Raw genomic sequence first — 26,813 nt, forward strand, 5'->3', positions numbered from 1 at the left:
GTTGCCCACAACGAGGTTGTGCGCTGCTTTCAGAAGGGTGAGTGTTCTGGCTTTTATTCCTTATGTCCTCTTTTTACCCCACCAAATGGCACTGTGCTTTGCTTTTAGAAATGTCTGTTATATGATGTGTGAAGAACTTTGATCTCGTTTTGACTGCTCAGGTTTGTTTTACTTGTTAAACCTGAAGTATTTTAATAAAAATGCAAACTGGGAATTTTAGTAAGGATTCTCAATGTCCATATCATCCAATGTACTAACTGATTAAACAATAAGGAAACAAGAGTTTGGAAAATATGAAATTATTGTAGGCACTATGTTATTTCACAGAACTTGCTTAGTAGCTGCAAGTTTCCCTTTAGAAATGTTTCTCTGAAGCTTATGCCTTTAGGGATGTGAGAACAGTTTGCACATTGATTTGTCATTGTGGATTCTGTGATAGGTGAGTTATTGTGAATATTGAGCTAACAACTATATGTGGGAGGTTAGGTGAATTTTCATTCACTTGTATTTTCTGAGCACCTAGTATGTACCTAGCAACCACTATGCACCTGTCCACAAAGAGATTATAATTTAGTTGGTGAGATTCTGGGCTGGATTACAAATTTCTCCATATGCCTGTATTCCTTTGATCTATAAAAATTCTCTCTTTCCTGCAAACATGTTAAATTGTTTAAGTTGGACTCAATACATATTTGTCCCTTCTTGTTCTTGCTCTGCTGGCCATGACAAGCTACTCACAGGGCAGCAAAGAGGAAAAACAAACACTCCAGGACTTCCACTCTGATTCTCATTTCAAATTGACCATTTGGCCTGCTTACGTAGGTCAACTGGTGTTCCAGGTAAATATTATGAATTATAATGTTTCTCTGTACACTTCTTTTGTAAATGTTTATAGATGGAATGAAAAGGGGCGGCTGACGAGGTCTCCCACAGAAAGTAGTGTGACCCAAGTCCCAGAAGTAAATAACAGACATGTCCCCACTACCCTGCCATGGGATGCTTTTCTGGTTTTCCTACAGCTGCTATAAAGATCTTGAACCTGTATATCTCTTGGGTGAGCAGGCAGAGCTCTAGGGACTGCTCACTTCTGTGGAGACGAGGGACCATGGAGCCATCAGAAACACGGATTGGATGTGCCTTGGCCCCTCTCGGCTGGAAGTGCCTGGCCAGGGGTTCTAATTCCCAAGACTCATGAGGGGCTGGGTGAGCTGGGGTATTAATCGGCTGATCAAGAAGATGGGAAAGAGCCTGGCAGGCTTAGGGTTGGGGGGCCAGAGCCCCAGGTCAGGCCTGTGTGGTGCTGCCCAGACCACATCCTGACGCATGGGGTGGGCGCCCCTCTGCCAGTCTTGAAGCGTTTTCAATTCAAAGAGTTTCCATGTCATTATTCTGCATTAACGAGCTTATAGATTGGTTTGCCTCCCTGGACTGAACAAATTCTATAATTCAGCAGACTGTGGTTGTGAAACCCTCCTTTGCTAGGGAAAGAAACTTGGCAAATAAGAGGGAGTAGGGTTTAATGGGCTGGGTAAGTGGGGTTAAGCCATGCTTAAGCCCACTTATTTACGGGGGAGGGAGAGAGGTGCTGCAAATGATTAGGTGAAGTTAGAAAAAGGCTACGCATTAGGATGGAGTTTGTAGGCAAATTCCGGCTTCCACTCAGGAAATCAGAAAATCCTGATATATGCTATTATCCATGGTTTGTTTATCTTGAGACCCTGGCCCCCACCCCCCCATGGTTCCTGAGCAGCTTTGGCAAGAAAAATGCTAAGGCAGTCTCTGTCCTCACGTTCTAGCCCCAGCTCTTCCCTTCAGCCTCTGGCAGAAAAAGCCCTTTCTGGGAAATTCAAATAATGAGTTTCTTGGTTTTCAGTCCTGATGATTTCCTTAGAGTCCTTTTCTGAGAATCTTGCAAAGCACATGAAGGGCAGGGAGTGGGAGGGAGGCTCTGTTGCTGGTTGAATGGCTGCTCCATGCTGGGTGTTGCTGGGCTGCCTGGAAAATGCTCTGTGGACAGCCGGCCACTGTGGGGACAGCAGATGTCTGCACCCATGTATTTCATAAGCAGGATTTTGTTCTGGGTGTAACATTTTAACTCAATTAAATTTTTTTGAATGAATAACAGTCATATTATCCAAAATTCAAAAGCATGAAAAGATATACAGGATAAGCAAGACCCTTTCTCCCTTACCAGTTTCTTAAGAATCATCCCAGAGATATTCTGTTAATATACAACATATCCATATATATTTATTTTTTAATATAACTGGTAGAATAATATATACTCTGTGGAAACTTAGGCATAATATTTTTAGATTGTCAGAAAAGCAAAAGCAAAGAAAGCATGGATACATTTTTCCATATAATTGTGGCAAAAAAAAATTGTGTGTTTGGGAATGGGTTAGGGGTGGGGAGGTGTGTGTGTGTGTGTGTGTGTGTGTGTGTGTTGGGGTGTAGCAGGTATCTTGACCCATATAGCCTGCCTGTTTATTCTAATGACATTCTCCTAGTTCTTGTCCAAGTTCACATGTATGGGAAATTAAAATCTAGGCCTAGAAATTTAACAGCTAAATCAGCTTATTCCTACCAGAAAGTATATTTGGGGAAGTGGTAGGTACAAAATTCTCCTTGACGTCTTAGGTGCAAGTGACAAGGGCGTTACTATTGGAAAGGCTCTTATATGGAATTACGAAACGAGGAAGCATTCATTCTGAATTCTGAGAAGCAGGAACATTATGAGACCCACCTGTAGTTTCTTAGGGAATGGTGCCCAGGTCACTGAACTCTGTTCTTGGTACATTAGGACCAGGGCGTTATGCAACGTGCTGAGGTAGAGGAATAAACAAGGTCAGAAGCAGGTATTTATTCCACAAGAAAAGAACTTAACTGCTTAGATCGCTAAAGGACTAAGGACTTTCATGGCTGGGAGGACACAGTAATGCAAGGTCTGGCTGCTCTTTGAGGCTGTAGGCAGACGTCTGGAGAATGACAGTTTGTCTCCAAGTGTTTTGTTTTTATTTATTTATTTTTTTTATTGAAGTATAGTTGATTTGCAATGTTGTGTTAGTTTCTGGTTTACAGCAAAGTGATTCAGATATATATATATATATATATATATATATATAGTTTTTCATATTTTATATATATGTATATCTATCTATATAGATACAGTTTTTTATATTCTTTTCCATTATGGTTTCTTACAGGATATTGAATATAGTTCCCTGTGCTATACAGTAGGACCTTGTTGTTTATCCATCCAAGTGTTTTTTAATGGACATTCCCTTTCTCATTCTGTCTCATTTCCTCCCTGGTTTGTTTCATTGTCCTTCATATTCAGGAAGATAGTTACTGGAATTGGGCCTGTTAACAGGAAGAAGCTGTTTTTGTCAAGTTGGAAGGACAAGGGTGAGGAATGTGCACTGCTGTGGGGCTCACTCTGGGGGGAAGCTGATCATTTTCCTTTCTCCTCTTTGTTCACACAGCTTTCCTGGGGCTGTGCTGCCCAGGGTTTGGATGACACAATTGCCTTTTTAAAATGCTTCTTTTACTACGTAGGTGGAAAAGACTGCCACTTTGGACTTAAGGATCCCACCCTATTTCTCTAGAAAGGCATTCTTTTCCTAGGGAGAAAGGAATCTAACTCTATTGTGAAGTACAGTGGTGGATATCGCATGGTTAGGATTTGGGCTTTTATTTAGACCAATCACGCCCCAAAACTTGCTCTTAGAGACTGCTTCTGCTATGCTCCATTTCAGAGAGGTTCAGCGGTAGACCTCTGATTGTGGACTTTTCCCTCTTCTCCCCTTTTCTCCATGTCCATTGGATCTTGGCATTATTTAACATAGTAACTCAAACTCTGGGCTCCTAAATGTACTAGGTTGGCTCTTCTGCTGATTGGACCAAAGTCAGATTTCATTAGTAGGTATGAGAAATGGTGACCAGTGAACAAACATTAGAAATAATCCAGACACTCACTAAGTTGTGTTTTTGGGGAGTGTTTTTTTTTTTATTAAATGTGACTGATAAAGCCTGAGGTCTAGATTATTTTTTAATTTATTTATTTTTATTGACATATAGTTGATTTACAATGCATCAGGTATAAAGTGATTCAGTTATAGACATATAACTGAATTCTTTTCCATTATAGGTTATTAGAAGACACTGAATATAGTTCCTTGTGCTATATAGTAGGTCCTTGTTGTTTATCTATTTTATATATAGTAGTGTGTATCTGTTAATCCCAAATTCCTGATTTATCCCCCCTTCCCCTTTCCCTTTTGGTAACTATAAGTTTGTTTTCTGTGTCTGTGAGTCTATTTCTGTTCTGTAAATAAGTTCATTTGTATCATTTTTTAGATTCCACATATAACTGATATCATGTGGCATTTGTCTTTCTCTTTCTGACTTCACTTAGTATGATAATCTCTAGGTGAGGTCTTGATTTTATCACAGTAAGAAGCAGTTTAACTCTTTGTTCTTCAAGTCACAGACTGTCTTGACTTCTAGGTTGTCATGATGAGCAACGGATGAGTGAATGGTAAAGGTTTCTCAGACCATTATAACTTCCAGAAGCATGACCAAGTACCTACCCTACTCTTGATGGCTCATGAGTGTCCTTTAGCTTGGTGTACAGAGGACTACTCATTCTATTAACTCACTTTGTTCCCAATAGAATGTAAAATTGGTTGTCAAGACCAGGCTATGATGAGGGCCAATCAGGGAATACAATTGTCCCTCAGTATCCAGGAGGGATTGGCTTCAGGCGCCCCCTTACCCCCACCCTCCACCATACCAAAATCCTTGGATGCTCAAGTCTCTTATATAAAATGGTGCAGCATTTGCATATAACTTACGCACAACCTCCCCATATACTTTAAATCATCCCTAGATTACTTATAATACCTAATACAATGTAAATGCCATGTAAATAGTTTTAATATAAGGTAAATTCTATGTAAATAGTTGTAAATACGATGTAAATGATATGTAAATAGTTGCCAACACTGGCAAATTCAAGTTTTGCTTTTTGGAACTTTCTGAAAATTTTTTTCTGAATATTTTTGATTCTTGGTTGAAATCCACAAATTTGGAAGCTGTGGGTCCTGGAGGGCCTGCTGTATTTGTATTAGCTCTATCTGGGTAGGGGCAGAGCCCACAGGTGCTTGGGAAATTTGGTCCCATAGGGACTAGAGTATATCTGTTATAGGATTATTTGGTTGCACCGGGTCTTAGTAGCAGCAGGCAAGCTCCTTATATGTGGCGTGCGAACTCTTAGTTGTGGCATGCCTGGGGGATCTAGTTCCCTGAGCAGGGATCGAACCCCGGCCCCCTGCATTGGGAGCATGGAGTCTTAACCACTGCGCCACCAGGGAAGTCTCCTCTGTTACAGGATTAAAAACTCAAGTGTGAACATTTTTATGCTTCTGGGTCTTATCTATAATTAATTTTTTTGCTCTTCTTTTATGCTAATTGGCCTTTAAATTTTTTCAAGTGTTTTATCCGAGTGTGTAGGACATTGGCAACTATGAGGGATGATGATATGTATTGATATATGGACACCCTGAACTGATGTGGGGTGTGGCAGTGGGTTCACTGCTAGTCTGCAGTGGTGAAGGCATATGGGCAGGATAGGCTGCAGAATGGATGAGAAAGGAACTGGGCTCTAACTGAAGCTCTTTCACTGGGCACACGAACTTATACTAACATCCTCAGCCCTGCTGGGAGGTATGAGAGAATGGGTTTTCTCGCAAAAGGAAGAATCAGGTTCCTCCACCATTCTAGTTGAGAGTTTAGGGTCTCCAGATAAATATTAACATCTCTCGTAGCAGCCACTGATGTTTTATATAATTGTTTAGGTACCTGGGGTTAGGACTTAAACGTATCTCTTTAGAGGATACAGTTTAACCCTTTAACCCATAACACTCCCTGAACCATCTCCCTCCTGGACTATTGTGCTGGCCTCTTACCATATCCCCTTGTTTCCAGAGTCTCCTCTCTGACCTGTCCACACTACCAATAGAATTATCTTTCTGTAATGTAGAAAAAAAATCATATTACTCAATACTCTATGACTCTCAAAGGTTAAACTCTTAATTTGACAAAGTCCTTCAAAGACTGTTCTCATTTGAGAGCTGGACCTTTTGTCCTCATGGCATAATATGGAACAGGGACCTGTCCCTCTTGCACAGGATCTTAATTTAAGCTGGCCTTGCTGAATTGGGTGCGGGCCAGGCACTGCTAATTTCCCCTCCTACTGGGCTTCTTAATCACTCTGCCCTAAGAAGACTTTGGGAAGTGATTGGATTTCTTGCATGATTGTTCCTAAGGATGCTGTACTTGCGTATCTCCTCAGATATTGTTTTATTGTACTTTCACCTATAGTTCCTAAATCTGTGGAAGAAGGCAAGATTGTCCATCATAAGGCAGTAGGGTTGTATTTACTCATGAAACCGATACTTGTAAACTGATACTTACTCCCCTCTTTTTTTAGCCTAGTCTGGCAAAATGACACATCTCTTGTGAATTTATTTACTGTGAAAGCAAGTGGGGTGGGAGGGTAGGATGGAAGGTGACAGTGTTTTCAATGAAGATAAAGAAGGATTAATGAGAATAACAGTCACAGAGTTCAGTAGAATTAAAACATCGTGAAGCATCTTCCTAGCCAGTTTGCCATTTTAGAGATTGCTGTACCTAGATTTGTAACAATAAAATCAATCAATTCCAAGATTTAGTGACTGAGTCCCTAATTTTTTTTTTTTTTTGGCTATGTCGGGTCTTTGTTGAGGCATGTGAGATCTTTTCTTGTGGCACGCAGGCTTCTCTCTAGTTGTGGCGTGCGGGTTTTCTGTCTCTAGTTGTGGTGCACGGGCTCTGTAGTTGTGGTGCGCAGGGTCCAGGGCGTGCGGGCTCAGTAGTTGTGGCACGCAGGCTTACTTGCCGCGTGGCATGTGGGATCTTAGCCCCCCAACCAGGAATTGAACCTGCATCCCGTGCATTGGAAGGTGGATTCTTTACCACTGGACCACCAGGGAAGTCCCTGAGTCTGTAAGATCTTAAAGGGGGCAGACATTTGCCTAAGTAGTTAAATCTCAGTTAAATTTTAGTAGCATGATCTAACTATATGCAGAGGAGTAGAGAAAGAACCAGGTAAGGTCATTTGTATCTAGAAAGTATCTTTCAGTATAAGTAGCAGATCGAAATCTGGCACATTCAGGAAAGTGTGGAAGCTGGAGTTAGGCTGGGTAGCTAATTTAAAATCGTGTAGCCTTAGGTGAGTGGTTCTCTTCAAGCCTTAGTTTCCAAAGCGATGTGGAAAGCATTTGGTACAATTCCTGGCAAAGAGTAAGTGCTCAAAATGTCAGATGCTGTTATTACGTGCATGACCCCAAATAGGGTCTCATCTGCATCCGAGGACTTTTATAATTCCTCCTTAATTACCTAGTTCCCTAATGAAAATGCTGGTTAAGACTTTCCTGGTGGTCCAGTGGTGAAGAATCCGCCTTCCAGTGCAGGGGACACAGGTTCGATCCTTGGTCAGGGAACTAAGATCCCACACGCTGCAGGGCAGCTAAGCCCGGGCACCACAACTATTGAGCTCACGCGCCTCAATGAGAGAGCCCGTGTGCCGCAAACAGCATACCCACGCGCCCTGGAGCCCGCACGCCACAACTAGAGAGAAGCCTGAGTGCCACAACTAGAGAAAAGCCCATGTGCCACAACAAAGAGCCTGTGCACTGTAACGAAAGATCCCACATGCCTCATGCCTCAACGAAAATACCATGTGCTGCAACTAAGACCCTGACGCAGCCAAAAAAAAAAAAAAAAAACCAAAGTGGGAAAAAATAAGGAAAATAAATAAATATAAAAAAAACCCTGCATGTGGATCTTTTATGATAACTGATATTTTCTTGGTTGGGTGAAGGGCCTTTTATAAGTAGCCCTTTCAGCGACACACAGGAAAAAGTGTCAGAATTAGCACGGCAATTTTAGAGAAAAATGTAGGTCATGTGTTATTTAAGACATACCAACTATTGGTATAAGGCAATTTAAAAGGGAAAACAGGACTTCCCTGGTGGCGCAGTGGTTGAGAACCCGCCTGCCAATGTAGGGGACACGGGTTCGAGCCCTGGTCCGGGAAGATCCCACATGCCGTGGAGCAACTAAGCCCATGTGCCACAACTACTGAGCCTGCGCTCGAGAGCCCACGAGCCACAACTACTGAAGCCCGCGCGCCTAGAGCCCGTGCTGCGCAACAAGAGAAGCCACCACACTAAGAAGCCCGTGCGCTGCAACGAAGAGAAGCCCCCGCTCGCTGCAACTAGAGAAAGCCCATGTGCAGCAACAAAGACCCAACGTGGCCAAAAATAAATAAAATAAATTAACCCCCCCCAAAAAAAAATGAATAAAAGGAAAAATATTTTACCAGGAGCAGAATTTTTATTTGGTGTAAATAAAACGTGAAGGGAATAGAAGAAAACTGGAATGAGGCAGGTGTCAAAACTGGGAAATTCTGACAAAGCCAAAAAAAGAAGAGCCCCCCAAAATTAGGAACCAACCTTGAGGAGTAACTGAGTGCTGTTTGGGGATCTTGCAGGTTCCTGCATCTAGAACTTAGTGTTGCTGAGAGGATGATTTTTATATTTCCCATATAGCTGTTCTCCTCATTTTCAATATTCAAACAAAACTAGGGCTTAAAACTATAACTAGAGTTCTCTTTTGAGACATTTTCTCTCTGTAACATTTCTCTCTTTCCCACAATCAGGTGAAAATGAAATCCTTGCATCTCTGCATGCCATTTCCAGCAAGAACCAGATCTGGAGATCATATATTGGCATGGGCTATTATAATTGCTCAGTGCCACAGACAATTTTGCGGAACTTACTGGAGAACTCAGGATGGTAATGTATTTCTTGATGAAAAACAGGAGTGCTGTGATTTGATTTGCATGACTCTTTCTGTGTCCCCACCCCGCAAAGCCTCAGAACTTGCCCACTGACACCCATACTCTAGTGTTATCCCTAACCTGCAGGAACCTACCTGGCTTTCTCTGGCTTGGGAGATTTCCTTACTCAAATGTAGAGGACTTAGAAGCTTCTTTCCACTTTTATTCCCATAAAATAATCTAGAGCTCAAACTTGTGGATGCTGGGCATCTCTTACTCTTGCTGACTCTGTGTTTGTTCTCAGTGAGCATTTTTGAGCAAGATATCAAACCTGCAGGTAGGCAGATTCAGGGCTTTATTCTTTGGAGACACTAGGATTTTAGGCTGTCTGAGATTACTCAGTGAGTCAAAATCTTGGTCCATTGTCTTCTCTCAGGATTTTAGGAGCTACAGTTAATTATACTCCCTTCCTCTGCTCCCTGCCCCAAACCAATATTCTGGGTTTATGACCAACTGAAAAAGAAGACATTGTATCAGGTAGATGGAGATGAAAATGTTAGCTTTATTACTTAGCACTTTGTAGAGAAAGAGAACATGTGTATTCTGTGAACAGGCTCTTCTAGAAACAATCAAAGACAAGGCTGAGCTGTTAATGCTGTTACTTGTTCTGCCTCCACCTCACCTATCAGGTAACTCGTTCCTAGTCCTCTAGGGGGTGGGGTAGGGGGTGTTCTTGTCCCTGCCCACTCTGGCTGCCACAGGTTGCGCAAAATGAAAATGTTTCTCCTGCACTTGAGGAAAACTTCCATGCTATCTTGCTTTTCCATTCCTGTTTGCTGTATGATAGAAAGAAGGAAACAGAGGTTCATGTCCTAGTATACACTAAACAAGAAAACACCTTGTGTACTTCTTAACGGGCAAAGACCATGGCTTCAAAGGTGCCTGAGAGCAGATCAGAGCATCTGCTTCTTCTGCCCACTGGGAAATATTGTCTGACTATGGAGGAGGAAAGATGGGGACCCCTGGGCCTTTCTTTCTCTGTTTTTGGATCAGTGCCATTGTATACACCAGCATCTTTGAATTGAAACTTTATTTCAACTGATAACCTTATCTCTAAAGGAATGTGTGCACTTACCATCTCTAGCGTAGAAACAAACCAAGCCTGGGAAGGCTTTGATACTTCCTGGGTGATTTTTTTTTTTTTTAAGTTGGTTGATGTACGAGGTAAATTTAATTTTTAGTAGGACCATTATTATGCAAGGACAGAGTAAGTGATTGCCTCAGCAATTCAAAGGTATTTATAGCAAGATGCAGAGACTATCTTTTAGGTTAGCATACAGAAAAAAAATCAACTTTAGTAAAGGGGATGTGGACCCCCCCCATGGGAAAGCACGGAATTGCCTCCTTTGAAATACTAAGTACGTGCTCCACAGCAATATATCTTAAACATTTGCTGAACACTTCACATCTGTTTTAAAAATAGGTGTTATTTAATAAAATTCTGTCAGAGTTAATTTGAATCAAGTGACCAAAATTCTTATTTCAGTATAATTGCCTCATATAAGAAGCTGTCCACCTGCCATCCTATGACAGACTATTGAGACATCTGTTAGTCCATTTTTTTCCTCAAAAACAGAAGTAAGGGGCTTCCCTGGTGGCGCAGTGGTTGAGTCTGCCTGCCGATGCAGGGGACACGGGTTCGTGCCCCGGTCCGGGAAGATCCCACATGCCGCGGAGCGGCTGGGCCCACGAGCCATGGCCCCTGGGCCTGCGCGTCCGGAGCCTGTGCTCCGCAACGGGAGAGGCCACGGCAGTGAGAGGCCCGCGTACCGCAAAAACAAACAAACAAAAAAAACCAGAAGTAAGTGCCTGCCTGAGAAGACTCAAAGCTACCCTCCAAATTTACTGTTTGTTCTAGTCAACTTCTGAAGATGGGGTCCGTGTCTCCCAGCTTCTGTGGTTGGGTAGGAGCCTAACTTCTGTGAGCACCAGTTAGCAAACCCAGATGGGTTTTCATGTAGACGGCCCCCTTCCTGTTTTTGTAAATTTTCATTTCCCAGACTCTACTGAGTCCCTGCTCATTCCCCTTCCGATTCCCTCATTCTCCCTTTAAAACATCTAGTCACCTCTAAAACACACACACACACAAACACACAGAGAAATATGCAGCCCCATCTAAGATTACAAACTTTGACAATTTTGACATTTTAGAGAGTAAACCTGATACCCTACGTAATTTTAAACTTTGCACAAAGTGTTCTTAGTACTAGGAATAGGGGTACTGTTTTGACTACTTACCGTATGTGAACTTACACTCTGAACTTACACTCTGTTTGAACTTACACTCAAACAAACATAGCGGTTTCTGTGTATTTGAGTCTGTGAGTGAATATGTGTTGGGCCGTCAGCACAGCGGGCCTTCATCTGGTGCCTAAAGCCCAGACCTGTAGGTCTGAGGACCAAGGCATGTGTGTAGCTTAGGGCATAGGTTAGACTATGTGGGAAGCACAGCGCCTTTGCATCTTCTGTCTGCTTTTGCATAAGTGCAAAGGTAGTCCTGGTTGGTGAGGGTGTTTGTCCTAGATGCAGTGATTCACGTCCCATCATTATAGAAGCCAGATCTGTTGGCCTAATCACTGTTGCATTGCTTTTGGTTTCAATATGCACCATTTCTTTATTAATAGGAGAACAGGAATGAACTGTCAAAGAAGTAGTTTTTCTGCTTTGGGTGTGTGTGTGTTTGTGTGTGTGTGAACGCGTGTGAAGGTATTTGTATTGCTGAGGGCTTCTTTTCCCCTGGGGTATTGGTACAAGTTTGGATGGTAAACTCCAAGTTTGATTTGAAAAGCAAATGGCCTGTCTCCTCCTTACAAAACAAGCCTCCTAAGTACATGAATGGGCTGCAGCATTCCAGCCATCTGAATACTGGCCAGCTGTCTTCACTCTTGGTGGCCGCACAGAATAGTCACCATATTGCTTCCTGGCTGTGAGTGGATATGTTCATTTACTTTAGGATCCGCCAGAGTTTTGAGAGGGAGACAGTGTTGTTCTTTGCTTTTCAGTTCTGGTTTTGGGGTGCATTTTAAGTTTTGTTCCTTTGCATTCTCCGAAAGCTGATCTGAAACAGAGGGTGATACTGGCCCTTGCCAGCCCTGATAGGGAGGGCTGTGCACATGAGCTTGGGTAGACTTCACATTATCACCCTTCTGAATGGTTGCCATAGAGATGGAACCAACAAATTCCGGTGACGTGAGGTGAAAATAAATGGGTAACATAGCCTCCAGAGAATACAAACATTTGGGCTCTTACAAGAAGATTTACATTAGGCCTAGAATATATTTTATAGGGTCTACTTTTTGAAATTTTTGATTGCTGATAATATCAGTTAACTAATATCAAAACACTTACATTTCCCTTGTGACTATTTCTGTTTTGTGTAATGTTGGCACTGGGATTAAATGAGAGAATCTCATGAATGTTTGTCTTCCTGCAACTCCCCCACGCCTTTTTTGGTTAAAATCATAGGGAATACTGATTATTTTGGAATAAATGTTAATGCCATGCTGAATATATCATGCATCCTTTTTGAGCGGAACAGAATGCCTTCTTGGATATGCAGATACTTTTTGGTTTTTAATATTAAAATATATCTAGAAACAGAAATCAATTGAGTTAAATATCAGTTGGAACATAGAAGTTGTAGATTACAGACATTTTCTTGATCACTGTTTTGCCTGGGGCAACTAAACCCTTTTATGCAGGATGGCAGGCCCTGTGCTAGCATTTTTCTCCTGAAACGAGGGTTTATTTAGTATCTCCAGGCTTGAGACTCACCAATCCGTGTCCATTAATAGATGATTTTTAAGACCATTTATGTCTGTTTATTAGTGTAAAAAAAAAGTGTGGATTATAAAAGAAGTTTACAAGTAAAAGAAAGTAGGATCATGTATTTGTCATCTTTGCAGGAAAAGTTTTAAAGCTCTCTCCTTTTAGCAATGCTAATTAGTATCAGCCTAAGCTTGGACTTTGAGCAAGGAGAGAAAGGCTGAACAAGGGAGGGGGAATATTAAATCCCAAAGTCTGTGAGCAAAGGAATAGCATGGTCTCAGGTATGAAGGACTGTGTTTGGGAGGTTTGGGGCTTTTTCTTGCAGGTAACTGGGGAGCCATCCCCATTTGAGCAGCAAAGTCAAACACATACATTTGCACCAGAAATATTAGATAATTTCCTATTTTAAGCACTGTGCTAGGCTAGTAAGGCATCAAAGGGGTGGATATAGGATGTCAGAAGGAAGACTAATGGCAACTGGTCATCATTTGGGCCTAAAAAAATCTGGACTTTTTACCTTGAGAATTGGCATGATAGTGGTAACTTTGAAGGAATTTAAGAAAAGAAACTACCTTGTTTGGTGATCTGGTTGGAGGAAGGATAGGGAGTGTGATGCGGACATGGGATGTGATGAATTTCCAGAAAGAAATTGTTTCCAAGCAGAAATATCTAATAATATCTGAATAGAAGTATGAATAAATCCTTTGGGAGAAGTCTATGAGTGTTTAAAAAAATTTTTCTAAGACCGGAACAGAGGATAAAAACTTTTCAAAACAACCAGCATTTGGGAAGGACTTTACCATTTCCAAAATGCTTTATGTATGTTAATTGGGGTTGAGTGTTAAGATAATATCCGATATGGGTGATGTTATCTCCATTGATGGCCAAGAGAAATTGGCAGGGAGAGGTTTAGTGACTTGTCCCAGTTCACAGGTAATAAATTAGAGAATTTAGGTTGACACCCAGAGCTTCTTAATACTTGGCATTGGTGAAGATACAGGGAAACCTGTGAATCACTGTATTACTTAAGGGAATACAGAATGGTGTGAACTGTCTAGAGAAAAACATGGCATATGTACCGAAAGATTTGAAATTGATTACTGTACACCTTATGGTTTGAAATTCCATATCTGGGGATTTATCCTAAGGAAATAATACAAAGATAAGGATGTTCACTGTTATGCTATTTCTAATATTTAAAAACCAAAAGTAATATTCAACTTGAGGGGAATTTATCCTAAGGAAATAATACAAAGATAAGGATGTTCACTGTTATGCTATTTCTAATATTTGAAAACCAAAAGTAATATTCAACTTGAGGGGACTTGTTAAATAAATTATGATAAATGATTTAATAACACATAACAATCAAATGCATATTTCTGAATATTTAAAGTTATTAGAAATTGTCCATGGAATAATGTTAACAGAAAAAAAATCGAGATGCAACTTTATACAGAGTACCATCTTACTTTGAAGTATAAGTATGATTGTGATGTCAAAAAGAGACTGAAATTAATTAACCTGATTGTGGTGGTCATTTCACAAAGTATACATATATCAAAACATCATGTTGTACACTTTTAATATACACAGTTTTGTGAATTATACTTCAATAAAGCTAGAGAAAATAAAAAGAATGTATATAGAAAAGTCACAAATTAACAAGAAAAGGGGCAAACAACACAACAGAAAAATGAGCAGAAAAAGAAAAAAAGACTGAAAAGAAATGTACCTAAATGTTAACTATTGTTATCTTAGAGTTCTGGGATTATGGGTGATTTTATTTTCCAGTAGTTATCTCAATTTCCCAACTTTTTACAAAGAGCATGCATCACATAATCAGCAAAAAAAGGTTGTAAACATGTTCCTGACACACAGAAGATGGTTAATAAATGGTAGCCGATGTCTTTAAAATTTAGAACATATAATAAAAAGAAAGTAAAAATTATGGTTAATCTTGCCACCCAGAGAAAATCACTGTTTACATTTTGGTTCACGTTTTTACAAATTTACAAAAATAGGATTGTAGTATTTTACATTTTACTTTTTAAATTAATGTATCATGAGCATCTTCTATGTCAGAAAATATTTTTACATATCATTTTCACAATCCATAGTATTATATGCATATTGTCTGATTTATTTAATCATTTTCCTTTTAACAGAGTTTGTTGCTCATTTTTCAACATTCTGTTCAGTGCTGTGATGAATTCTTTGGATGGGCTAGCTGATACATATGCATGCTTGTTTGCGTATGTGTGTGTATAAGTTTGTGTGTCTGTCCGTATGCCAAATAATGATTGTGAGTAAAATGAAAATTTCATGTTAGCCAGGCTATCTAAGCATATGTCTTTGTGGTGGCAGACTATGCTGTGTATGAAGATCTTATCTGATCTGAGGTCACAGTGGCCCCTTGCCTGTGCCTTTTGTGTGCCATTTCTGCTTAGATTCCCTTTCTACTTAGTCTACATTATGTATTGTGTGCTTCATTTATTCCAGTTCACCACCCGCTTAGAATTTGGCTAACTGATTTACAGTTGCTAAGCCAGGCTGTTCAAGGAATTAATTGAAGCAAAAACATACTCTGCTATACAAACACACACACACACACACACACACACACACACCTATACCAATGAAAGTTTAAGGGACATTATTTCAAAGTCTTGACATTGTACTGCTTGGTAAGGTAATCTCCCCCACTCTATTCCCCCTCAAAGGTAAGAAGACATTGATTTACAAGCCTTCAGAAAAGAAAAAAGAAAAAAAAAGGTGGAAATATCCTGAACATGATTACCAGATCAGGAGAGAAAGGAAAAGGGGTTGAAAAAAATTTTTTTTCCTAATACTCTTCAGGCTTGGAAGAACGAAAACAATAGAGATATGAAACAGCGTTACTCTCATGTGGGAGCATAGATCCCAGTCTGACACACTTTGATAGTACAGTAATGGATTCCTGGTGAAAAGATAGCAGCTCTTTCCAAGTCCTCAGCCACCCTCTCTCCTCTTATTTTATTTTCTTTAAAATATTTATCACTCTGAAATGATCTTATGTATTTTTTATCTCTTTTTCCCCACTACAATATATTTTCTTTGAGATCAGGGACTGGTACCCATCTTGCTTATGATGTGCCGCCAGAACTTATCAGTTTTTGGTAGATATTTTGGTAAATATTTGTAGGATGAGTGAATGAGTGAAGGGATGAAAAAGTGATGAAGTCACTAAGTGAGTTAACTCTCATACCTAAAGACACATTTTTGGCTAATAACTGGAGGATTTTAAGGTTAGAATTCATGTCTATGCTGCTTTCTAACCATTAGTATTCTTGAATTTTGATAGGTATGGAGTTTACTTCCATAGACTTTTTTTTTTTTGCGGTACGCGGGCCTCTCACTGTTGTGGCCTCTCCCGTTGCGGAGCACAGGCTCCGGACGCGCAGGCTCAACGGCCATGGCTCACGGGCCTAGCCGCTCCGCGGCATGTGGAATCTTCCTGGACCGGGGCACGAACCCGCGTCCCCTGCATCGGCAGGTGGACTCGCAACGACTGCGCCACCAGGGAAGCCCCCATAGACTTTTAATAACTGGATAGTGACAATTCTTTTTTTTTTTTTTTTTTTGGCTGTGCCACGCGTCTTGTGGGATCCTAGTTCCCTGACCAGGGATTGAGCCCGGGCCCTTGGCAGTGAAAGTGCGGAATCCCAACCACTGGACCGCCAGGGAATTCCCGACAATTCTTAAATAGACCTCTATTAATTTTTTAGGAGTGAATATAACTTCTGGTTAGTATAAACAAAGCTCCTCTCCCCCAAAACCAAAAGTTTCAAGTATTAGATATTAGATTCTTGGATACTTTTCTATTGTGAACCATGGTTGCGGTGAGCTTTTTTTTTTTTATTCTGTTTATAATACCATAGGCAGTCTCAAGTGGATTTTAAGAGCCAACTTACAATACAGCATACTTATGATAAGATCATTAAACTAGAAATGTAAGATTAAGTAATTTAGAGGGATAGAAAAGTAAGTACTGATTATCCCCAAAGGGTAATATTGTTACTATGATTTAATGCTGAGTTTCCTTACAAAAGACAAAAAGGAAGCTTATTGTTGTATTATATGATTCTCGAGAGAGGCAAACTTAATTTTCAGATACTGAATTCTAAAATGAAGGTATTTCATGAGCTTTTTCTGAATAGTGGATTCACAGTTTGGACATAGTGTTTTGGGTCCCTTACAGGATCACCCAGTATACTCCATACCAGCCAGAGGTATCTCAGGGGAGACTGGAGAGTTTACTCAATTACCAGACCATGGTGTGTGACATCACAGGCATGGACATGGCTAATGCATCCCTGCTGGATGAGGCCACCGCGGCTGCAGAGGCAATGCAGCTCTGCCACAGGTGAGAGGCCCAGCATGAGATTCCCTCAGGGGGAGGGACATCTTCCAGTCTCACAACTGCTGTGCAGGCGGGCGTTTCCCTGCTCCGGTCAGTGCCCAGTGACTTTGTCCCTCTTTCCCTCTCTCTCTCTCTTTCTCTTCCCCGCCCCCTCTTTCTGTCTATCACACACACACACATTTGTGTCTATGAGATATGTTGTATCAGTATCATTATACCAGCTAGTTGAGGTAACAAACAGATGTGAAATATAGTGCATTTAAAAAGCCACTGCTGTTTATTGTTTAACATTATGTAAGAAAGACATTTTGCTCTTCACATACATAATGTTAAGTTCAGGGATGTTACAGCAACTCCGAGATAGTATCAAGGACCACTGCACCTCTCTCTTTGCCATCGTTAGTGCGAGGCTTTCATCCTGTAGACTGAAGAAAAGCATACAACCTAAAAGTTGCAAGTTAAGTTTTATTTGGGGATCTTACTAAGGATGAGAGCCCCGGAGACAGTCTCTCACACAGCTCTGAGGAACTGCTCCGAAGAGGTCAGGGAGGAGCCAGAACATGTTTTGCTGGGAAAAAACCATGCAGTCGAACATCAAAAGATTACTGCTAATCACAAAGAACAGACATCTCAGGTTAATGTTAGTGCTTTTCAATATATGGGAAGATGCAAGAGTTTGGGCTCATTGAAATTATTCCTTAGAAATGCACCTTAACTATCTTGGGCCAGTCTCCAAAGCAAATAATACTTCCTGTTTTTCTCCATCCTGAGTTCCTCTCAGGGTGCACCATCAGTGGGCAGCTGCAGTGGCTAATGGCTTGATCCTTGTAGAACTGGGATGGCGGGCAACATTTTTTGTTTACTGTAATGGCAGACAACAGTCCCGTCCAAGCCCTCCTGGTCACAAGATGACTGCTGGAGCTCTAGCCATGACGCCTGCATTCAGGAAGAAGTAAAGGGTACTTCTAGCGAAATAAGCTCTCTTTAAATAGTGTTTTGGAAGCCTCCACTCAACAATTTACTTATGCTTCATTGACCACCCCTACCTACAAGTGACCTGTGGAAATGCAGTTTTTTTCAGATGAGCACATTGCTGCCCCCTACATATTGGGGTTCTGTTACTATGGGTGACAGGGAGAATGGATATTGGGTAGGAACTAGCAGTCTGCAATGTAATATGTAAATAAGCATCACCCTGTTTTATGAAGAATATTCTTCTCAGGTTGTATTTAATGTTTCATAGCTTTTCTTTTTCTATTTAACAATATTTTGTGAACATTTCCCCATTTCTTTAGTCAGCTTTCTAAACTGTGGCTTTTATTGGCTACATAGCAATATTCATTTGCATGGAAGTACCATAATTTATGTAACCTCACCTCTATTGTTATACATTGTTTGTTCCCATTTTTCACTGTTATTAATGGTATTTTTGTGCATCTGTAGGATAGATCTTTGTCAGAAGTTCTGATTATTTCCTGAGGATGCATTTCTAGAAGTAGAATTGCTGGGTCATGGTTAACTTTGGTTAATATTTAGTTAATAATCATTCTTCAGCTCCTCACCTTCTTTTGTTCTTTGCCTCGAGAATACATTTGAGTTTACCTTCCCTCCAGGTAGAATTCTCATGTAGATGGTCATCTGGTAGGGAAATCTGCCCACATTGATGATGTGTCTGTCTGAGGTTTTGGGGGGCTGGCCCCAGTCAACTGACTGGGTTGACTGCAGTGGCTAATGGCTTGATCCTTGTGGAACTGGCGGGTAACATTCTTTGTTTACACTCTGAATGCCCATGTAAGTCTCTTTCTTGGCTTCCACAGACTTGAGGGGTGGTTAAATTGATTCTGGTACCAATTCCAGTCAGGGAGGGGGGTTCCTCTCACACCTGAAAACAAACGAACAAACATCTGCTGGTGTCCAACAACCCCCTCCAACTCAGGGTGCCATTCTCAAGTACAGGTTGTTACCTGTATTCAATCGACTGGAATTTTCATGACCCCCTCCTCAGAGCAAGCGCACAGAACTCAGAGAAACATTTTACTTAGTAGAACCAGTTTATTATCAAATGATATAACTCAGGAACAGCCAGGCAGAAGGGATGCATAGGGCTGGGTATGTTGAAAGGGTCAGAGCTTCCATGCTCCCTCAGAGATCCCCATTCTTCCCAAATCTCCTCATGTTCACCAGTCCAGAAGCTCTCCAAATCCTACCCTTTGGGTTTTCTATGGAGGCTTCACTACATAGACACGAGTGATTAAATCTGGGCCATTGGCAATTGATTCAGCCTCCAGCCCCTCTTCCTTCCCTGGAGCTCAGGGTGTAGAACTGAAAGTTCCAACCCTCTAATCACCTGGTTGGCTCCTTTAGCAAACAGCAAACAGCCCTCATTCCTCTGTGGGATGCAAAAGTCACCTCATTAACATTACAAATGACACCTTGATCACTTTTCACACTTAGAAAATTCCAGTGGTTTTGGGAGCTGTGAGCCAGGAACTGTGGACAAAGACCAAATATATATGAGAAATATATCTTGGTCATCTGAATGATCAAATATTTATTTCCTATAAATCACAGTGTTGCAGTTGTGAACCTCGAACTCACTGGGCAGATATGGAGACCTCTAAGTTCCAGGCCCTTCTGCTTCCCAAGCAGTCCCAGGGGTGGGTTCAGGCTCTTCTTCTTGTTATCTTAGGGACAGCAGGGGGTGGGGGGGGAAGAATGCCGTTCCTAGTCTAAGCTTTTCACCTTCTCTCTTCCTCATCCACCTTCTCGCTGCTCTCCCATCCCCCACCTCCATCCCCTTTTTCTGAGTAAAAGCTTTCATCTCACGCGCAGGCTCAGCGGCCATGGCTCACGGGCCTAGCCACTCCACGGCATGTGGGATCTTCCCGGGCCGGGGCACGAACCCGTGTAACCCCTGTCACCTGCATCGGCAGGCGGACTCTCAACCACTGCGCCACCAGGGAAGCCCAGAAGCTGAGACCTTTGTAGTTGATGGGTCAGGGGTTCTCTCCTGAACTTAATAGAGTCATTGGGCAACGCACACTCTGCAAGTGCTGGATTTGCTTCCTCTCTCTTAATTCTCATACCTTCCATCCTGCATTTAATTTTACCCTTGAGAAGCAACCTTGTGTTTCTTATCTTTAGGAAATGTTTTCTTCAATAGCAGTGTTTTTGTTTCCATCCGAGGTCATTTAGGCTTAGATAGCTCTTCTCTCCAGAGTTATTTAAGACTTTGAAGAGCTTTGTGTATTGGACAGTTAATTTTGTATAATACCTGTTCATAGTGGAAAATTTCAAATAGTAGAGAAGGATATAATGACAAGTAAAACCTTGCTGTTTCTCAGTCGCATTCCATTGAGAAACTTGCTGTTAACTGGTCGTGTGGATCTTTCTTTTTATACAATATACTTGTATCCTCCACTCATTTCTTTTTACCCAGATGCGCTTGTGATACACAAAATGTTATACATCCCCATCAGTTTTGTTTCCTGAAACTATGGACTGTTAGAGAACTTCCTGAATTTGGGTCTTAGACCCAACACAGTTCCTTCCATAGCTGTGTGGCACCTGCACGTATCACAACCTATCTGAGTTCTTCTCCGCTTCCTTTGAATGAGGACACTCGGTTTAGATAATCTCTGCTCCTTTGGCAATAAACTTCTCAGATGATTTTATCTAGAAGACTTAGTTTTTTGTTCCTACTCGCACCTAATCACTACCCTTTTCTTTCTTTTTCCTCATAGTATATATATATATTTAACATCTTTATTGGGGTATAATTGCTTTACAATGGTGTGTCAGTTTCTGCTTTATAACAAAGTGAATCAGTTATACATATACATATATTCCCATATCTCTTCCCTCTTGCGTCTCCCTCCCTCCCACCCTCCCTATCCCACCCCTCCAGGCGGTCACAAAGCACCGAGCTGATCTCCCTGTGCTATGCGGCTGCTTCCCACTAGCTAGCTATTTTACGTTTGGTAGTGTATGTATGTCCATGCCACTCTCTCACTTTGTCCCAGCTCACCCTTCCCCCTCCCCATATCCTCAAGTCCGTTTTCTAGTAGGTCTGTGTCTTTATTCCTGTCTTACCCCTAGGTTCTTCGTGACATTTTTTTTTCTTAAATTCCATATATATGTGTTAGCATACGGTATTTGTCTTTCTCTTTCTGACTTACTTCACTCTGTATGACAGACTCTAGGTCTATCTACCTCATTACAAATAGCCCGATTTCGTTTCTTTTTATGGCTGAGTAATATTCTATTGTATATATGTGCCACATCTTCTTTACCTCATAGCATATTTTTAAAAATTTAAACCAGTTTAAGATTGATTTTGCTAAATGGGGTTAGAATGGGCATTGGATTTCAGTGAAATTCTAATCAGGAAATGTCACTATTAGTTATTAATGACTCATTATTTTTTATCCTATGCTCAGACTTTCCTTAAGTACCATCTTTGCTTTGCATTCTTAGACGATACTCTGATTTCTTTAATGTTCATGTTCGAATTGGGATTTTTCTTTTCAACAGACACAACAAGAGGAGGAAGTTTTTTGTTGACCCTCGTTGCCACTCACAGACAATAGCTGTCGTCCAGACTCGAGCCAAGTAATTAATTTTATTTGTATTTTGAACTCAGGGATAATACTATGCTCATCTCTGCTGTTTCTTCCTCTAATTTCCAAACTGACTGGAGTTGAACCTGGTTTAAGCTGGGGTTATTGAATTTTACTTTCCCTCCCACTTTCTTCCCATGACCTCACTGGTAAGTAAGATGTGTCAGAATTCAGGAAAAAATACACAGTGGATTTGGTCGCCTTTGCTTTATATTTTACAAAAAGAACACATTGTTTTGTGTTCTTTTTTTAAAAAAAGAAAATTAATATTAAAATGGTTTCAACAGTGTTTTGAAAAGTTTGAAAAGCACAGGGTAAGAATGGAACTCTCACACAACTGTTATGATTTTGTGTATATTCCTGCAAACATGGCCCATAGGGAATCCACATAATACCTAGTTTAGTATGATGTAGCTGGAAACAGATTATATTTTTTAAGTGCTGTAATCAGATAAAACAGACACAGCACAACTACCGCATGTGGGTGTGTTTATTTACTTTCTCCTTGTAAAAGCCTTTCCCCCAATCCCATACCACCATTCCTTCAGAAGTGGTTTTCTGACATATGATAGGAATTAGATAGTTTCAGGAACCTAAGGAAGGTCTTCTTCCTTGTCTTACTGAGGTTTTCCACTCACCTAAGACCTATCCAAGATCAAAGTGGCAATGGCTGTGTAGTTGCAGGTAGTGGTTGTTTAGCCCTAGGAAGGCATGTTTCTGCTCTTGTCTCAGGCACAGGTTCTGACAGGAAAGCGGGAGGGGAGGTGCTAACAGTGGCTGCAGGTGAGTTGGTGTGAAGCACAGTTACCACTGAAGGGCTGGGTGTGGGATGGGGGTGTGTGCATGTTGGGATAGGGTAGGGGGTGGGGGCACTGAGGAAGGACACAGAATACGCATGCTCTAACGTGGAAAAGAAACTGTAGATGATTTGACTTTCCCTGTAAACCAAAAGCATGGTGGTTCTTTGTCTTCTGTCTTTTCAGGTATGCTGGAGTCCTCATTGAGCTGAAGTTACCCCATGAAATGGACTTCAGTGGAAAAGATGTCAGTGGAGCGCTGTTCCAGTACCCAGACACTGAGGGGAAGGTGGAAGACTTCACGGAGCTCGTGGAGAGAGCCCATCAGGCTGGGGTAGGGAAACCTCTCCTGTGGGGGGTCCATGGAGGTGTGCCTCAATTTTGAATTATTATTGTTACTCTTTTTAGCATGATTTTTAAAAAAATTCGTTTAATTTCTTTTTGGCTGCATTGGGGCTTCGTTGCTGCGTGCGGGCTTTCTCTAGTTGCGGCGAGCGGGAGCTACTCTTTGTTGTGGTTAAAGGGCTTCTCATTGCGGTGGCTTCTCTTGTGCGGAGCACAGGCTCTAGGCATGCGGGTTTCAGTAGTTGTGGCTCGCCGGCTCTAGAGCGCAGGCTCAGTAGTTGTGGTACACAGGCTTAGCTGCTCTGCGGCATATGGGATCTTCCTGGACCAGGGCTGAACCCATGTCCCCTGCATTGGCAGGCGGATTCTTAACCACTGCACCACCAGGGAAGCCCTATTATTGTTACTCTTTTTGGTGTGTTTTAATTTCCACACCTTTATCACTTGGTAAGGTAAAACTGCCTCCTTCCAATCGCCTTTTTTCAAGTTTGTTTTCTTCACTGGTTCCTGGCACATAGTAGGCACTCAGTAAATATTTTAAATGAATGAATGAGTAAATAAATTTCACAGGATACGAACCAACTCTGCCAGTCTGCCTATAATGGAGATAATTTGCTATCCTTCCACTGGTCTCAGGGAAGGTCACAACCTTGTCCATTTTCTCTTGTTTCCTTTTTAGAGCTTGGCCTGCTGTGCTACTGACCTTCTAGCTCTGTGTATCCTGAGGCCTCCCGGAGAATTTGGGGTGGACGTTGCCCTGGGCAGCTCACAGAGATTTGGGGTGCCTCTGGGCTATGGCGGACCACATGCAGCCTTTTTTGCTGTCAGAGAAAGTTTGGTGAGGATGATGCCTGGAAGAATGGTGGGGGTAACAAGGTAAAGCAGCTCATGTTTCTTCCCTTTTATTGTGGTTATGGTTTCCCCTGCTCCTTCTCTTGATCACAAAAGTTGTTGATTTCTCTTTGAATTTAACTGGGCCATTTTGGGTCGAATTTAACTGGGCCATTTTGGGTCGATTAAGGAAATGTAAACATAGAGTCAGAAGAGAGAATGTATTTGGGGTATGAATGTTTGGGGTATCAATGCCCTACCTACTCCCCAACACACACACACACACACACACACACACACACACACACCCCATTATCCCATACCTGGCCCTTCTCAAATGCCTTGTACCTCTTCTCGAATGCCATGAATTTGTGCATATTTGGAAAAGTATGTTTACAATTTATAGCATATTTGTATTGAAGTCATAGAAATGAATTTTAGATTGATGAAAGTCTTGAGAGACTGAATATTTTAAGTGTGTTTTATATCTAACTAGTTTCTTTCTCAAAAGTATTAACATGCCACATGGCTATGTAAAGACAGGTGCAATAAGAGATTACCATGCACACATTGGGTGTGACCTACATTATTTCCTAGAGACCTGCCCTTTGGCCATTTGAGTAATTTCCAAATGTACTTCCTTGAGTGCTTCTCATTGATGAAAATCCTCGGGTTGAGAATTGAGATGAATGCCATGATTATTACTGTGGAACTTTAGCATATTGTTTTTGACCTTTCATAAAGCTAGGCTATTAATGTAAGTGAAGAGTCTGAATTAGTGAATGATGTGCTAGTGATGAGAAGTTCTGAAATACTTACACTTTGTCACATGATGGCAAAAGGCACTTTGCTTTTTAATGTAAAAAATGATAGTTTCTTTAAGTATTCTTACATTACATTTTCTTTCAATGATGTCTCTTCACCAGATGAGATGTGACAGAGGGTTTTCTAATTTAAAAGAGTTTCATATATCAGTTATCATCTTCTGATTTTTGTATTGAAATTCTTACCTTTCTGGAAAGTGGACCTGAGAGTTTGATGAAATAAAGGCTATGACTGCTGAATCTTTGTGGTTATCTAGAGTTTTAATTGTATTAAGAAAGGAGAAATTTTATTAGAGACAAGTGTTAGGTTGTTAACATCCTTTATTTATAGCCATATAGTTGCTTTAGATTTCTAGTATAGAAATTCTGTTTCCTTTGTCGGGTATTTCCCTTTTCTCTGAGTCTGCCAAGAAGCTCAGAGTGAAGTTTAATCCTCAATCACCATCATTTTATTAGGCTGGGTGATTCCTGGAAAATTTTCTTTTAAAGTTCCCAGCTTATTGTATATATCTCAGTGCCTCAAATCCTCAAAGTACAAACTGAAAATTAACAGTCCCCTTTAGAAGAAGATGGTTTGGGAATTGTTTCTTTATGGCCTTGCACCTAAGTAACTTTGCTGAATTCACTTAAAGGTGGGAAGGAAAGAAGCAGTTCTGTTTATGGCAGCTCCTGGTGCTATAATGATCTGTACTAACCGGATGTTTTATTCTTGGTACAGAGATGCCAGTGGAAAAGAAGTGTATCGTCTTGCTCTTCAAACCAGGGAGCAACACATCCGGAGAGACAAGGCTACCAGCAACATCTGTACAGCTCAGGTAGATCACATACCTGACCTGCTCACTGAATGTCTTACAGTCTACAGCAGTGAGCTACTTGTTCATTTACTGAGTTGTTGCTTCATTCATCCACTGAGCAGTGTGCACACCAAAAATGTCAAGATCTTGTTGGTAAAGAAGCCTTGTGGTCTTGTCAGAACACCAATACAATGTATTTTACTGTGGTTCCATGTATGCACGCCCTTCACCTGTTAGGGTCTCTGGCATTCTTGGCCACAGGGCAGGTCCATTATGGGTGGTGACTGGGGCACCTCCTCTTACAGCTGAGATGGAGGCCCTCCAGGTTATTGTGAGGAAGGCAAGGTGAAGGTGCTTGAGGTGGCTGTACTGAGGGGATAGTCCAGATTGGCCAGCCGGTGGTGGCCATGGGGTACTTTTACTGGGAACTCAAAGAGACATTTCTGAAATGTATGGGATAAAAGAGGAGGAGTTACCTGAATGTTGCCCAATGTCTCAGGTTAGAGGGAGCAGTGTTTTCTGACATCCAGCCAGTTCCTAGGATCAGGTGGAGGACCACTCCTGAGCATATAATCCATTCTTGGTTCTCTTCCATTTGGGGTCAGGGAAAGGGAGAGATCTCACAGGTACCCCAGTAGGCAGTGCAGTGTTCTTCCTCTCAGAGCATTGGCTCACAGCACCACCGCCAGCTTTTAGAAAGCCTCTCCAGGGAGGGAGTAGATGATAAGGTCTGCTTATAGTTTGCTCCATATCCATTGGTGGTTGAAATAGTTTCCTCAGTTGGTTTTCCTGTATTATTTTTTTTGTCTCAGGGAGGCGGCTGCTTTTCAGGGAAGAGCTCCTCTAGTATTGCAGGAAGGAGCCAGTTGTCACAAGCTCGTCCTCTGTTGACAGCAAATTGATCTTTATGTGATGCCTTTACTTTCTGTAGTTTATCCTTCATTTGTTGAATTCCCTGCTTACATATCTTCCCTTCCTCTGCTGCTTTCTGCTCATGTTCTTCCAGAACGTGTCTTTCTGATCATAAGTGCACTAAGGACTTTCTGCTTCAAGGTTTGAATTAATTTTCCAGGTTAACTTGGGCATTCTACAATGAGCAAAAGTTACATTCCTACTTCTTTTTTCCTTCCAGTTCATGGATAGCTGATATTTCATTATTTAACTTGGATCATAAGAGGTCTCTGTTTTTCAGCAATGAATAACATGATGTTTGCCCTAGAGATAGTCATACCCTGTCTTCTCTGATTTTCATTTTCTTATTCTGGAGATTTTCTAACTCTCCATTGTCTATTTCATCTCACGTGTTTCTTCTCATAACTGGTTGCATGAAACAATTGCTTGTGACGCCAGTGTCATTTTCTTTGTAGGCCTATAATTATTCTCTTTTGTTCAGAGATGACTGATATTTTTTAAGCTGTTCCTTGAGCACTCTATGTCATTACTCTAGCCTTCTTCTTGTAGCACCTCTTCCATGTTCTTCTCAAGGCTG

The 26,813-nt window shown here is 41.3% G+C and overlaps 1 protein-coding gene across 1 annotated transcript in view; it reads left to right on the forward strand.

Annotated features, from left to right (window-relative positions):
* GLDC (glycine decarboxylase) overlaps positions 1-26,813 on the forward strand; it is a 100,525-nt gene that overhangs the window by 11,081 nt on the left and 62,631 nt on the right. Inside the window, exons 3-8 of the mRNA XM_022573684.2 lie at positions 8,765-8,900; positions 16,953-17,117; positions 21,648-21,725; positions 22,717-22,864; positions 23,555-23,751; positions 25,249-25,345. Of these exons, the coding sequence (XP_022429392.2) occupies positions 8,765-8,900; positions 16,953-17,117; positions 21,648-21,725; positions 22,717-22,864; positions 23,555-23,751; positions 25,249-25,345 (821 nt within the window). The remainder of the gene's footprint in view (positions 1-8,764; positions 8,901-16,952; positions 17,118-21,647; positions 21,726-22,716; positions 22,865-23,554; positions 23,752-25,248; positions 25,346-26,813) is intronic.

The sequence above is a fragment of the Delphinapterus leucas genome, chromosome 6, assembly GCF_059928025.1.
Source record: "Delphinapterus leucas isolate spDelLeu-1000000601 "Yukka" chromosome 6, BTC_Dleu_Yukka2, whole genome shotgun sequence".
NCBI classification, from domain to species: Eukaryota; Metazoa; Chordata; class Mammalia; order Artiodactyla; family Monodontidae; genus Delphinapterus; species Delphinapterus leucas.